This window comes from Muscardinus avellanarius (genome assembly GCF_963383645.1).
Source record: "Muscardinus avellanarius genome assembly, chromosome: 6".
Taxonomy (NCBI): Eukaryota; Metazoa; Chordata; class Mammalia; order Rodentia; family Gliridae; genus Muscardinus; species Muscardinus avellanarius.
The window spans coordinates 75,152,734-75,167,941 of NC_137791.1; the positions used below are offsets into that span (position 1 = coordinate 75,152,734).

Sequence of the window (15,208 nt, forward strand, 5' to 3'; positions counted from 1 at the left end):
AGCTCTACAAGTTTATATGAATACAAATAAGTACATTATTTATGTAAATATGCATGTAATTTTCTGTAAAATGGCTGTAGTTCAGGATCACATCTAGGTTTATACCAAATTTCTTGTAGTTGTGACTTTAAAGCACAGATAGCTTCTTTTTTTTCCAAATAGAAACTGAGTCTTCTTAATTTTCTGTGTTCTACAAACAGTCCCTTATTCTGTATTAGCACAAGGGGTTTTTCCCAGAATAGGAATGCTGCATTTTGTATCACATGAGTCAATTATATCTGTAAATTCAGCCATTAAACAGAAAAACTATTGGCAAATTCACCAAGAAAGAAGCTCTTACCAGCACATGTTTCATTGGAGGAATGGGCAGAGAAGCCAGGAACACAGCTGGCTACACAGAGGCCATTCTTCAGAAAGTACCCATGGTCACAGAGGTGACACCGGTCCCTGTGGCTACATTGCAGGCATCCCTGAACGCAGGCTATCAAAGAGAGGACACAATAAATGAGACGCAACCAAGACACAGGCACCCAGCTCAGACCACTAGGGAAATAAAGGGACTGCAACCACAGGAGTCAGAGCACAAGCCACAAATGACCCGCAACTGCAAACAGAGAGCTTAGACGGCTGCTCCCGACAGCACACTCAGTTCACAAGGAGCTGACATAGCTTCAGAGGGAACCAGAGAGGCACACTCCACACTTCATGCAATGTCATCTAAACAGCACTGGACATGGATGAGTTGCTTCAAAAATTGTCCATATTGACTTGTAAAAAAGGATATTTGCAGTGATTAAGAGCATAGGTTATTTAATGGGTTTTGTTCCTTCTCTAGCACTTCCCAGCTGTGACCCCGGACAAGTTCCTGTAAAACTTGGTGCTGCTATTTTCTGGTCTTATAAAGGAGGCTAGTGCTGGGCATGGTGGTGCACATTTGTAATCCCAGCATTCGGGAGGCTGAGACCAGAGGATCGCAGTTCATGAACAGCCTCAACTACTTAGCGAGGCCTTTTGCAATTCAGTGAGACCCTGTTTCAAAAATAAAAAGACTAGCCAGGCATGGTGGAACATGCTTGTAATCCCTGCGCTTGGGAGGCGGAGGCAGGAGGATCATGCTGGTTCGAAGCCAGCTTTGCTGGCACTTAAGAGACCGTTTCCAAATAAAAAATATATAAAATAGGTCTGGGAGTATAGCCTGGAGGTAGAAGGGTTTCCAGGAACCCCAGTACCACACACACACACACACACACACACAACACACACACAGATTAAAACCTAGGGCTGGGGTGTATCTCTGAGGTAGAATGCCCCTGGGTTCCATCCATAATACTAAAGAAAAAAAAAAAAGGAGGCTAGTAATAACACCTAATACAAATAATAGTTGAGTTCGAAGTGGAAGTGCCTAGAACAGCATTAGGCACATAGAAAGAAGGGCTCACTTGTCCCACGAATGCCATTGCTGACTGCTCTTGTTATTGCTATTAGCAGCAGCAGCAGCAGCAGCAGCAGTCATTCATTCATTCATTCATTCATTCATTCATTCACTTATTTTGGTGTTGGGGATTCAACCCAGGAGTGTTCTACCTCTGAGCTACAACTCCCCTTTTGAAAAATTTTGAAAAAGGGTCTCACAAAATTGCAGTCTCATATTCCCAAGTATGGGGATTACAGGCAAGTGCCACCGCACCCAGCTAGTAGTATTTTAAGCACATGAGGAAATCTAGCTATTTAAAGAACCATGGGATTATTTGGGGGCAGTCAAGTTAATAATCTTTCAAAACAGATTACTGAGTGCTTACTACCTAAATTTTTGGCTCATTTATTTGGGATTTTGTAACAGAGAAGCTGCACAATGTGAAGGGTCTTGGATGGGAATTTAAAAAACCTGGGTTTAATATCTGAATGGAGGTTGCCTTGATTAACACTTTCAAGTTTCTCCTTTTTTCCCATAGTATCTTCCATATTTTATCAAGTCATTAGGAATATTAAATGAGGTTGTACAGATGAAGAAAATTTGGTGAAACATACAATGTGGTGCCTGGCTAACGGCACTGTTGTTAAGTGATGGGCATTCTTTCAAGTGGGGCTCACAGTACTGACTTTTGATGGAAATCATGAGAATGAACAGGAAATTTTCTCAGATGATCCAGTGGACAAGGAGATTAAGACTTTGGGTTTAACTTCAGTTTAATAATAAACCTCCAGTGTGCCTCACTAAATTATTCCCCAGAATCCTATTCTTCAAGGATATAATGCCAATATCAGGGTTATGGATGATTTAGTCTACACACTGAAGATTCTATGCCCATATCAATATGGCTGATCCACTCTTAATGGATACCTCGCTGCAGTTCAATATAAACTTTACATTCCATAAAATATTGGCTTCGTTTCCATAAAGACCTTTAGGGACAATATTGATTTGTGCAAGAGAATTATTGGGCTGCACTCCTGTATCCTATTTAACTGGCATTTGGCAGATGTGCATGGGAAGCCATCAATTACTTAGCTAAGCTCCCTGGGTTTCATTCTGCTTCTAATTCTGACGCCCTGGGCTGCCTGAAACTCAGCACACATGACTCACTCACTTACTGCCCTTACTTCTTTCGAGAGTACTCAACACAAACTCCAATTACCTGTGCATTTGTGCTTTGCATGATCTGCAAAGTATCCCTTCCCACATTCCTGGACACACTGTGCTTCCAAGAGGAGAAATGGCCCTTCACAGCGGGTGCACTCATGGGGACCTTGGCACTGGAGACAGTGAATTTCACAGCCTGAAAGCAAAAGTCAAGTTGACAGGAATGTGTGTAGCTTTCCGAGAGGGCTCTGGGCCCTTGTGGGAAGGCAGCATCTGATGTTAAGCAGGTATACTGAACAAAGCACTCAGGAGGTGTCAGGAAACCAGGGGTTCTATTGTGGCTACTACACCTAGCAATTGGAGGATTTAAGAATAATCACTCCACTTCTGTCAGCCTCAGTGTTCTCCTGTATAGAAAGGGAGTAGAATACTGTTCTAAACACCTCACCAAGTAAAGATTGAATAATGGACTCTAGAGTTAAATTGATAATACTAATGATGATTATGATGATGATGATGATAATGATTAAACTAGCCCTTGGCTTTCCGGACTGTTTTACTTAAGTGTTGATCTTTGCTAAAACATCTAGTCAATTATAAGTCTCCCAGGAATGCTCTTTGTACATTTTAAGGAGGAAGTCCAGCGTCTGAGAATCTTTGAGTGTTGAGTCTAAAGATGGTCCTTGGCAGAGAGAGTTGATGCATGGCATGCAGAGGTTTGAGAGAAGAAGATGGTAGAACAATATGGTGTCTCCAGCATTCAAATGCACTAAAAAACACAGACCTTCCCATTTGAAGGAAAGGATTGCTCAATTTTTAAATAAATCCCCAAGTAATAGCCTACGTCTACATATTTATGGAATCATATAGCCCTAAGGTTCCCATACTGGCATCAAATTTTAGCATGTGTCAAATAAGGGTATGGGAGAAGGAAAGGGAAGCTTCCATGAAAACAAAGACAGCCCGTAGGAAAGAAACCAGAATGAGGGGGAAATCCAGAAGGGAAACTTGTCATTGCTCCTTTTCAGAAATCACAGGAGGGCAAGACTTGGGTGAGCGCAGAGTAGGGCCTACAGATGCTTACTCTTGCAGAGGCCCGTGTCCCGGTAGAAGGACGGTGAACACTGCTCCACGCAGGTGCCGTCCTGGAGAACATAGCCATCCATGCACTGCAGGCAGTCTGTTCTCAGGGGCCCACTGCATGCGTTGCAACTCCAATCACACTCTAGAAAGAGAGTCTGTATTAGATCAGCTTCCTTTCTGTCCACCCCCAGTTCCCAGCGACTAATTTATGAGGATGCTGTCAGTGGCTGCACGGGGTAAAGTAAGGACAACACAAGAGATGTCAGATAAGGAAGCTGTAACAAGGCCTCTGCTTGTAGTAGCCAGGTTGCTTTTCTGAGGCTGAGTGTTTAATTATGTTAGACACAGGCATGTACAAGGAGCGCTCCATGCTTGTGCAGAATCTGCTTGTCAGCAGGGCTGCTAAAGAGCCAGAGTTACTTGGTCTTATTCCATGGGCACCAGAGTTACCCCGGTCCATGCCAAGTCTCCATGAGAAGCCTGTGGTGGGAGCGGCCAACTTGCCCTGCTCAGTGCTCAATGAGTAAAGAGATGTCAGAGACCTGACTCACAACGTATCTGCTGCCATCACTGACATCAGCCATGTGGCTTTGTATTTCTCAAAAAGCAGGTGTTGACCAAGATGAGAGGAAGAAGCAATAATGTTAAATATAAAGGAAGTTTCCAAAAAGCAAGGGCTTACAATAAAGACCTCAATGGGGGCAGTGGAACGGACTCATTTACATGTCTGTTTTCTCAACAGGCCCCCGTAGAGTGTAGGTCACTGCATGGCAAGAATATAAAAGTGGGAGGGGTTGACTCTGCCTTCAAGGAGCCAGTGTTCTAGAAGGGCCAACCTCATACAACAAAGATAACACAGGAGATTGTTAGAAATACAGACGATGATGGTCAGCATCAAACTTCCTGAGACAGCTTTAGGGGTTGGGGCACAGGAAATCATCTTGCCGATGACACTATTTTTGTTATTGCCGTTATTACAGTTGTAGCTACTATTGCTTTTAATGACTCAGGAAATTATGATGCCATTAAAAAAAAACATGTTTGAGAGTCTATGTTCTAGCTGTTAAGGCAATCCCTAGAGTATGGAGGATGAGATGGGAGAGCATGGCTAAGCACACGGGTTTTGAAGTTAGGCCAGTAGCTATTCGAATCATGGCTTTGTGACTTTTATCTGTGTTACTTTATATGCTTTCCTTGAGCCTCAGCAAAATAAGGATCTATATAGTACTCATTTAATAAGATAATAATAAAGATCAAATAATTCAGGCAAAGAATTAGCACAGGGGCTGGGGTGTAGTGGTAGAGTGGGTTTTCAGTATTTGATCCCCAACATGATAAATAAATACCTGAGCACAGTGCCTGACACAGCAACAGCTCACTAAATGTACACTGCTAAACTATTTTTCTTAGAGAACATGTCTCCACTCCGGGCTGCATCAATTTTCTACTTTCCTACCCTGCTAAGAAACTGGAGAGACCTCTCATGAGTCACTTTTTCTCTACTTTGATATAATATTCTAAGTCCCAGATAGAAAGGTAAATGTGCAAGACAGCACACATGCTTCCACGGAGATTTACAAAGTTAATCTCACTCATTTATTTGATTGAATCCTCCTGAGGGAAAAAAGACTGAAACAGAGACTTGAAAACTGCCAGCATGGTTATGAAATCATTTACAACAGGGAGGATTTGTGATAATCTTATTTTTCACCATAATTTGGCAGCCTCTGGTTAGAAGAAAAACAAAAAAAAAACAAGAAAAGCTTCTCTGGTCTTGAGCACAGCAGACCACCTAAGTTGACAACTGAGTAGAATTTCTTGGACTGGAAAGTGTGCAATTTTGCAGAGCTGTGAAGCATCCCAAGTTTGCTTGACAGATGTTTGACCTCCATATCTGAGCTCTAGCTTCTTCGTCAGAACCAGAGGGATAAAAGGAAATGTGGAAAGAGGCCGGAATGAAAGGGGGGAAATGGAGCAGGATCAAGTAAAACCTGTTCTTACGCCTATTTCCCCTCTTACTGAGTAGTGCCATTCAAAGAGCACAAGCCCCAAGAATTCCATCTACTGACAAAAGAGAAAACTCGGCACTTGCTTTCTGCAATCACCTCCTTATAAATCCCTTGAGGACAAGGACCGCACCTTCACTCATTTGAGTATGTTAAGTACAGATGAACAAATCAGATGCAGCTCCTGACCTCACTGAGCTTAGAGTCTGGCCATCTAGAGCTGTAAATGTGCACAGCAGACCCAGTAGGCAACGCCGAGCTCCAAACCAGGCCTGCTGTGGCAGCATATGGAATGATGGGGACTGTGGTGAACTGAAGAGATAGTTTCCATCCAGGTGGGGTGAGAGCTAAACAGCCCAACCTAGTGTTGCATGTGGCAAAGCAAATCTACTGTCTCCAGATCTTCTGCCATTTTTTCCCCAAAGAAGCCCAAAATTCTAATTTTTGCAGGTAAAGCCTTTTGATTTGTAAAAGGCAAATAATCAAAGATTTAAAAATATTGAAACATTAGGCAGGTCAAACAAAACATATCTGTGGTTCAAATATAACCTGAGGGTTTCCATTTGGCCACCTCTAGTCTAGTTACTGATATTTCAAACAATGTTGGCTCAAAAAAATTTGCTTAAAAAAAAAAAAAAATGAGCCAGGTGTGGTGGTGAAAGCCTGTAATCCCAGTACTTGGGAAGCTGAGACAGAAGGATCACAGGTTCTCAACTAACTGCAGCCACTTAGTGAGACTCTCAGCAGGTTAGCAAGACCTTGTTTCAAAATAAGGGCTGGGGGTATAAAGCTGAAGTAGAATGTCTCTGGGTTCAATCACCAGCACCACACAAAAATGAATGAATGAATGAACGAATACACACATAATTCTTACCATCATCAGAGAGAATCAAAACATTTGATGAAGGAAGTCTCCCGTTATGGGGAACTGAGTACCTACAATGAAGAGTATCGCTGAGTAAAAGAATCCTTAACACAGTTCAGGAAGAGCTTTACCTCTGCATGTCCTGGTGGAGATGTCAAGATAGTACTGTGGGGCGCAGCTCTCATACCGACACTCCCCAAAGAGCAGGACCTTGCTTGGATCTTGGCAGGAGGTACAGCTGGCCTGTGAATCACAGCTTCGGCAATATGTGTCGCATGCTGAGCAGAGAGGAAAAGAAAATGACCAGGTGATTACAATTGCAAATACAGACGCCCTGATCAAACCTGGACAGATGCTGCACAGGAACAAAGCCGCTGCTCCAACCTGTTCCTTAATGAGGGCTCATCACCCTCCCCTGTAATCAACGGAAACAATAATATTAGTTTTATTTTCCAAAATAAAAAGAGTAATTTTTCTTTCCCAGAGATAAAATTACAAACCCAAGGATAAAAACCCAACATTCAAATTACCCAGTGATTCAGCAACAAAATTTCTACTTACCCTAAGATCTCTAGAATTATATTCTAGAGGATTTTTTGTTTGTTTGTTTGTTTGTTTGTTTGGGGGGGGGTTGGTATTGGGTACTGAACACAGGGATATTCTACCTCTGAGCAACACCCCCACCCCTATTTTATTTTTGGTTGGGAAATATGATCTTCCTAGGTTGCTAAGAGCCTCACTAAATGCTGAGGCTGGCCTTGAACCTGCAATCCTCCTATCTCAGCCTCCTAAGTATTGGGATTACAGGTGTGTGCCACCACACCTGGCAAATTTTATATGAACCTTACTTCTAAGGAATCAAGCCCCCTATAGTTCATGATGGAGGTAGAGAAAAAGAGAGGGGGTGTGCCAAGATTAAAATGAGGCATCAATTTTATTGTGAAATCCTATATTTTAAGATAGAGAACTTAAAGGTTAATTGGTTTACCCAGATGTGATTCTTAATAGCCAGATCCCCTAATCTGTCCATGCCTTCATCTTCTCTAATTTCTCTATCTACTCAGTTGTTCATGCTGGGAATCTAGGAATCGATCATGACACCTCCCTTTCTACCAGTCCTAATTCGGTCCCTCACTGGACCCATTTATTCAAAGTCTACAACATAACTCTTGGAACTGTTTTCTTTCCTCCTTATCCACGAATGCCAACATGGCCAAGCCATTACCATCCCGTGCTGGATTACTAGCACAGCCTCCCAACTGGTTTGTTTCCCCCTTGCAATGTATTTCCCATGCAGCCACCACAGTGAATGTGTTTACTCACACCGCACATATTTCAGAGTACACTTTCCTCTACAAACTCAGTGTCTTTTCTCAGTCCTGGAAAATTTCCAACCATCATCTTTACCCAAATCCTTCCTCTACTTTCCCCCGTTCTCTCCTTTTGGAAATCCCAAGAGACGTGCACATGCTAGAATACACTAGAATTTCTGCCTCATTCTGAAATCTACATGAGAAAAAAAGTAGAGAACAATACAGTGAGTTTCAGGTCTACAGAATATCAACGTGTGTGGCATAATGGAGGGAAATTACCTCCCTTTAAAAAAAATGAAGTACTTTTGTTTCACCCACAAGGAAATCTATTGCTATAAAATACTCACTTAAATATGCATATTGGTAACTTAAGGTCTTAAAAAATTCTGGATTGGATTTTCAAACATAATTTGGGAATAACTAGAAGAGAAGATTTTAACTGTTAGAAATTTATATGAGGTTAAACATTTGGCCCAGTTTTTGCTAGGATTTCTCTGCGTGGGTTTTAATATTGGCAAAGAATTTGATGAACATTCCAAAGATAAACTTGTGAGTGCAAAATTGAAAAGCCTAGGTAGATTTTAATGTGATTGAAATGCATATTCAAAAAGTGATCAATAAATCTTTGTAGTTAGTTAAGAACAATGTCCCCAGCAGAGTATGATAGGGATTATACCTTAAGTTTTTCTTAATATTTTTATTAATGACTTTAATGAAAACAAAGGAGCCATACTAATGATATTTAAATATGCTACATATACCTACATAGGAAACACACATAGTCAAATTCTACTAGCTGAAGGAACAAGAACCTAGTTGAAGCAATAAACCTAAAATACTCAAGTGAAACAAAGAGAACTCCTGAATTTATGTTCTAAAGCCAAATGAACAAAACACCAGATAGGAAAGTCCTGCTTAGACAGTAAGTCTTATAGAAAAATAATGCCAGGTGTGGTGGTGCATGCCTGCTATCCCAGTATTTGGGAGCCTAAGACAGGACCAGAGGTTCAAGGCCAGCCTCTCTCAGAAACTTAGTTTGATCATGTTTCAGAATAAAAAATAAAATAGAGCTTAGAATATAGCTCAGAGGTAGAATGATCCTGGGTTCGATTCTCAGTACCACAAAAAAGAAGGAGGAGGAAGAGAAGGAATAGGAGGAAGAAGGAGAGAAGCCAAGATGTTCAGCCAATTTAATAGCAACTAAAAATAAGGCATGGTTACTGAAGATACTAACAAACTTAAGCCAAGGATTTTCTATGTAACATAAATATCAGCTGGACTTTCCTCCTTGTTATGGGCTCCAAAATGAAGCCCATACACTAGTTCCCCAGCCCAGGTTTACAGGCCAGTTCTCTTCCCTGATATCTGAGGGTTTCTACTTCTTCCATGTTCCTGAATCTTATTTGCAGCATTTAATTCCCCTTTGGTATCTTGATGTATAACTCTGACCCTTGAAATGGATTCATGGTAAGCATTCTGAGACGCTAAAAGACATTGTGGAGGATTTATTATTATTATTTTTTGTGGTACTGGGGATTGAACTCTGGGGCACTCTACCTCTGAGCTCCATCCTCAGCCCTTTTTTATTTTTTATTTTTGAATCAGGGTCTTGCTTATCTACCACATACTGGCCTTGATCTTCTTGTCTCAGCTTCCCAAGTACAAGGATTACAGGCATGTGTCACCATACCTGGCTTATGGAGGGTTTAGAGGGATGCAGCAGGGTCATACTTGAGAATTAGGTGGCTTCTGCCACTTCTGTCTTCATCCTTTTCTTCTGCTTCTTTACCAAAGCAATCCACAAATGGCTGTCCTTATCTTACACTGAGTAGTTCTATATGTGTGATGTGTTGTGTTCTCAGTGGTCATCTCCAGAAGCATGTGGCTAAGAGCACTCTCTCTTATGTTCAGACCAAACAGAGTATTAGTATTGATGTTGTGACCACATCAGCAGTAGCAGGGGCAATTTTTTGAGGCCTCTGACCCCCGTGGTGAGTACCAGGACAGTGAAGAAAGTGGTGAGTGGACCAGGACAGCAGGGGAAGCAGGGATGTGCTGTCACCATCACTGACAAGAGCAAGGGACCTCATTTCCACATGGTCCACTCTTCCTATGAAATAGGCCTGTTCTCTGCCATAGGTCTGAAAGGCAGCCTTTCACACACTCCTACACACTCCGCAGGCTCCTGTTCCCCATGAAGCAATGTCCAAGAGAGAAGTGACAACCATTTTCCAACCTTTGAAGGCAATCAGTGAATGAGGGATTATTCTCTGTTTTTCTACAGGGAGGTCCTAAAGCCAATCAGAAAGAAGAAATCAACAGTTGTAGGCCCCAACAATGAAAGTAACGTCCTTTCTTCCTCCCCTGTGGAGGTCTCTGAGGAATGGTGAGAAACCATCTTTGCATTAGGTGCCAGATTGGCTTGGGTGGCCCTAGAGCTCCCCTCTAGCTCCACATCACCATGCTTTTAAGTTTTGAAAATCTTATTTATCATCACTTTTGAAAGGTTCCTTCCTCAGTTGATTGTCTTTGAATTTTAGAGCTCAGTTGATAATGCATACTTTCTAAAGTTTTCTGAAATCAAATCTAGAAAGCTCTCTAGTCCTTACTTTCTTTAACAATAAAGTTATTGCCTCCAGTAACACTGATTACATTTCCTCAAAAGCCTTTTACTGCACAATTTCTAAATTTGGCAGGCCTGTAATTGTCTGCAATGGTGAGTATTACAAAGGGGTATTGTTGACTAAATTTTTTTACATAATAGAAACTTAAATATCCTAACGTAGGGGCTTACATTATTCAATGAAAAGAATGAAATGTAAGGACTTATATTAGGAGATTCGCAAGTCAACTGAAAGTCTGTGAAATCCTATTTACATGGTCACACAGCAAACATGTTTGTGCAGAGGCCACCACACCACAAGGAAAATACTTCCCCAAAGAGAAATATTTTAATGCAATATATATTTGTCACCTATACTTCATACAAGGGATTCTATTTTTTCTTTTGAACTTCTGTATCTATGATCCTACTGCTGGGAAGATCCTCATAAATCTAAGTCACTATTGCTCCACCAACAGTCTCTTGCTCTTGAATAGAACATACAAGTATTTCATTCCTGTCTCTCGTATTACATAATCTATAGATTCTGGCAGAAAGTTGATATATACCAAGCTGGGTTTTTATTACAAAAGTAAAGAAATCTTTGCATTGGTTCCAAAAAGGTTTTTAACTCTAGTTATCTCAGCAGATGATGCAAAAGCCTGAGTTTCACACAACCTCGCTTCAAATGCAGGTCCTTGCAAGCATCTCAAGGAACTAACAGCCATCTCATCCTTCTATCTACATCTATGTAAATATCACCTACTGCATTATTTGCCTCATTCCAGATGGTGTTGTTGAAGATGGTGGCGATGAAGCTAATAATAGCTGACCGATAGTGAGAGAAACTGTATTATCTGCTAGAATCTGTGTTAACTGATGCAACATTAAATGTAGGAATTGTTACGATCCCATTTTTGCAGAAAAAGAAACTGAGGACCTGCAGTTTATTAACTGACTTAAGACCATAATGCTGGTGAGGTGAGTGGCCGTTAAGATTTGAACTTCAATTCTCTGAGTCCAGAGCCCAGTCTCCGAATCACTAGTCCATCATGCCTTCAATGTAGTACTTCCCAGGAGAACCACACCAAGATATACTGTATGCATATATAAATGTATCACTTTGAATCTCACTCTGCACCAGTAAAATTTTAAGAAAAAAAAGGCATTAAAAAAGAGCAGAACATTGAAACATCATCACTGTATTTGTTTACTGTCATTTTCAAAAGTATAATACTTCTTTTTTTAAAAAAAAAAATGATTCCAGTGATTGAAGTAAAGTAAGCTTCTTCAGCCTATCACTAATGTTTCTTTCTGTGAAGGATTTCCTCAAATTTTTTGTATCCAGATCTGCCATTTCCCTAATTTATCTTTACTCTCTGTTTGCCCTCAACTGAAAGTTACTGACTTACTTAAGAATTAAGACATCTATATAAGTAACTTGCTCAGGATAAGATGACTACCATTTGGGGGGACTTTCCCGCTCAGGACCCCCTCCCCTTTTGGGGAGCTGTTCTCTCTCTCGCAGGTCATGTTGGCCCTGAGAGAAGGCAGAGTGCATCTGACGGCACATGGCTTGGGCGACTCTCGAGTAGTGACCTGAAGGCCTCTGCTGGACATCATGGCTGGCCAGGCCCCTAGGGGTGACCTGTACCTCTTTTCTGGCAGATTGCGTGGACTCTGGGAGAAAGTAGTTTGCAACTGATGGGCACTTGGCTCGGGCGACACTCAGGTAGTGACCCTGAAGGCAGCTACTGGACCCCAGAGTTCCGACCACCCCTATGGGGTGTTCGGCCACTTTTCTCTATTCCCTTCTGGCAGATCGCTTGGACTCCGGAAGAAAACAGCCTGCATCTGAAGGCAATTCGGCTTGGGCTACTCTCAAGTATTGTCCTGAAGGCAGCTGCTGGACCCCAGAGTTCCAGCCCCTTTGGGGGTGTTCAGCCACCCTTGCCCCATTCCCTGCTGCTTCCAATAAACCTTTTACTCCCCTTAAAAAAAAAAAAAGATGACTACCATTTGGGCAGAAATGAAATGTTTTGCACAGGTAAATCCTGGCACATTGTTAATAATCAACAAATACTTGTAGAAAACAAATTAAATCCAGAGAAGTGCTTCTTCATCCACTGATATGGGCTAGAGTGACCCCCACTCTGCCCAGGATTAAAGAATTAGATTACTAAGGGAAATTGTAAAGATGAACCAAACTAACACTTTAATTTTGTTTGTGTGGTAATTGGAACATAGAAGTTAAATAACCTTCCCGAGATCACACAGCCAGTACTCAGAGAGAAGAGCACTTTCCATTAGGCCAACATCTGAGTTATAATATGTTAATGGCCTCAACCCTGCCTTTGTAAATTAGCTTTCTTCCTTTTAGAAAAATACAGGCTACCAGAAGAGAAGATGAAAGCAGGAGCCTCACATTTCTTCTAATGGCCCCCGAAGGGCAGGAGGGGAGAGAAAGTTCACTTTAAAAACCTACGTTGGCAAGCACGGTTGTCATCGACATAGTGCCCAGGGAAGCAGATGGTGCTGCAGGTGCCAGTGTGGGTCAGAACGAGGTCACCGTCACAGGAGGAGCAGGAGGAAGGTCCTCCGCCCTGGCAGGTTCTGCAGGAGGAGTGGCATCCTGCACAGGGAAAAGAGACACAAACGGGAATTAGGAAGCCAGATTCCCTTCCAAAGCAGCGTCCCAAGTAATAGAGTAAAATGTGCAGTGAGCACATTTACTGGTCTGGTTTTAGTCCCTCACAGGCACACAGGGAGCTTCCTGCTTCCTCTCTTTGGGAAGTGCGAGCCTCCTTGCACTGGGCCCCCTGAGAGCCTCAGAGCCACCTCGAGCTCTGCGCCCAGCACTTACTCACTTTTACAAGCTCCCTTGTCTGCGTAGTATCCAGAAGGGCAGTTGGAAACACAGTGGTCCCCTAGGAGCAGGTGGCGGGCATTCTGGCAGCTCAGGCAGATGCTCCCGGTGTCGTGGAGATCAGCCACACAGTGCTGGCACAGGGGATGGCAGTCTGGAGAGGGCAGGGGGACAGAGAAGAGGCAGAGATGCTTGTGAGCACAGTTGAATCACTACACCAAAGGGCAGAAGGGATTTCAATTACCAGCGCTGCAGCACAGACAGCCGGAGAGTAGCCCAGAGGCAGTGTGTGTCAGTAAAGTAGAAGCTTGGGACCTGTTCAAATTGTGTGTTTGAGGTTTTTAGCAAATGACTAGGCCCAGCACAGCAATTGAGTTTTCATCTCTTTCCAACTGAATGACCTTCAAGTACTAGGGCACCATGTGATAGATATTTGCCAGGGGCACAGAGAGAACTGTCAGACTAACAGAAACAGTCAGATCAATACTTGCAATGTCTCCCCCAAGAGCTCCAGGCACTGGGGTGCAGAGTGTCCCCAGTCACAGTGCTCCTGAGCCCCCTACATGGCTCCTTCTCATAAATGTGGCTAGCATCATGATCTGGTATCATCCTTTGGGATGGGGGGCTGTAGTTAGTAGATAACTGGATTGAGCTGCTGGAAAATTTTAGTCTTTAACTAGAGATAAAGTTATAAAAAAGGGTTGTGAGTTGAAAAATCATTTTTATGACCTGATACATAGCTCACAGCAGTTCTGTCAGTACCAGCTGTGATTAAAGCCATAAAACAAATTATCTTCTGCAGCCAGCACCCTCTTGTTCTCACGCATATAATAGTCATCCTGTAATAAAGAACTTGATTGTGCCTTGCTCCCATTGTGGGTGAAAACTTTCTCTGCTCTGCTTTCAAGTGATAATTGCCCTCTGAGTCTCATTTACCATCCTTCATCCCAAAGGCAGAAGAAAACCCACAAATCCTGAATTATCCACGAAAAAGAAAAAAGAGTCAAGATCTAGGAGAAAAAAAGAAGAAAGAGTTTTGTTATAGGGCCTTCCATCTTCCCCTGGAGGATTCAAAGCATTTGTTTGTACCCAGGGCCTAGATATGTCTTCTTTCATCTCAAGGCCTTGTAGATAGAGCCTGTGATTTTCTGTTATATTTTCACTGAAAAATACCCATGTCAGTAAAATAGATCTCCCAGCCTGAGCCATGTTAAAACAGATCTCTCTCTCTATGCAATGGTGAGACTTTCTTAACTACTAATCATCTAGATACATTCCCTGCGCAAGAAGCAGATCCCTCTCCCATAGGATGCCTGCTCACCTGCATGAGGCCCCCTTTCCTAGAAACCCTTTGTAGCCATTCCAGAAGCAAGGCCAACCGGGTCTTCTGCCAAAATGCCACCTCTTTTAGCAGCACACAAGCTAATAGCCCCTTTCTTTTCTCTGAACCTCGGGAGTTTCAAATTACAAGCAGTCTTTTGCCAATATTAGAAGCAATTCATGATACCCTAAGAGCCAAATTAATCTTCATTACAGCCCTGAGGTCAATTATAAAGGAAATGATGGGTGTATTGAGGAAATATGAGAAGAGGGCTACTTCCCCCTGATGTGGTGCATGGTTTCAACATGATGCTGGGCATTCTGTTCTTTTGTTCCTGTGCTTCCCTCACCAGCCTGGGGAGCACCATCCCAGGTGTACAAAAGGAAGCTCAAAAGCTTTGAAAAACTTACTGGAGGAAACACAGGTAAGAGTGTTTTATGATCACATGAACGAGTGGGTAAATGTTAGGATGGAAAACCTAGAAACCTTACTCAAGTTAAGGCTCCCTTATTTGAAAAGCATGGTCTCATCCTCCTCAGAGCAAGTGTGCACTAAGCTTTCTGGGCTCAGG

The 15,208-nt window shown here is 42.4% G+C and overlaps 1 protein-coding gene across 1 annotated transcript in view; it reads right to left on the reverse strand.

Moving 5' to 3' along the window:
* The window catches only part of FRAS1 (Fraser extracellular matrix complex subunit 1), a gene marked incomplete at its 3' end in the record, with an annotated part of 480,497 nt that overhangs the window by 169,409 nt on the left and 295,880 nt on the right, over positions 1–15,208 (reverse strand). The window contains exons 21-26 of the mRNA XM_080697854.1: positions 13,318–13,470; positions 12,936–13,082; positions 6,667–6,813; positions 3,666–3,806; positions 2,637–2,777; positions 341–481 (exon numbers count right to left, since the gene is read on the reverse strand). Coding sequence (XP_080553980.1) covers positions 341–481; positions 2,637–2,777; positions 3,666–3,806; positions 6,667–6,813; positions 12,936–13,082; positions 13,318–13,470 — 870 coding nt within the window. The remainder of the gene's footprint in view (positions 1–340; positions 482–2,636; positions 2,778–3,665; positions 3,807–6,666; positions 6,814–12,935; positions 13,083–13,317; positions 13,471–15,208) is intronic.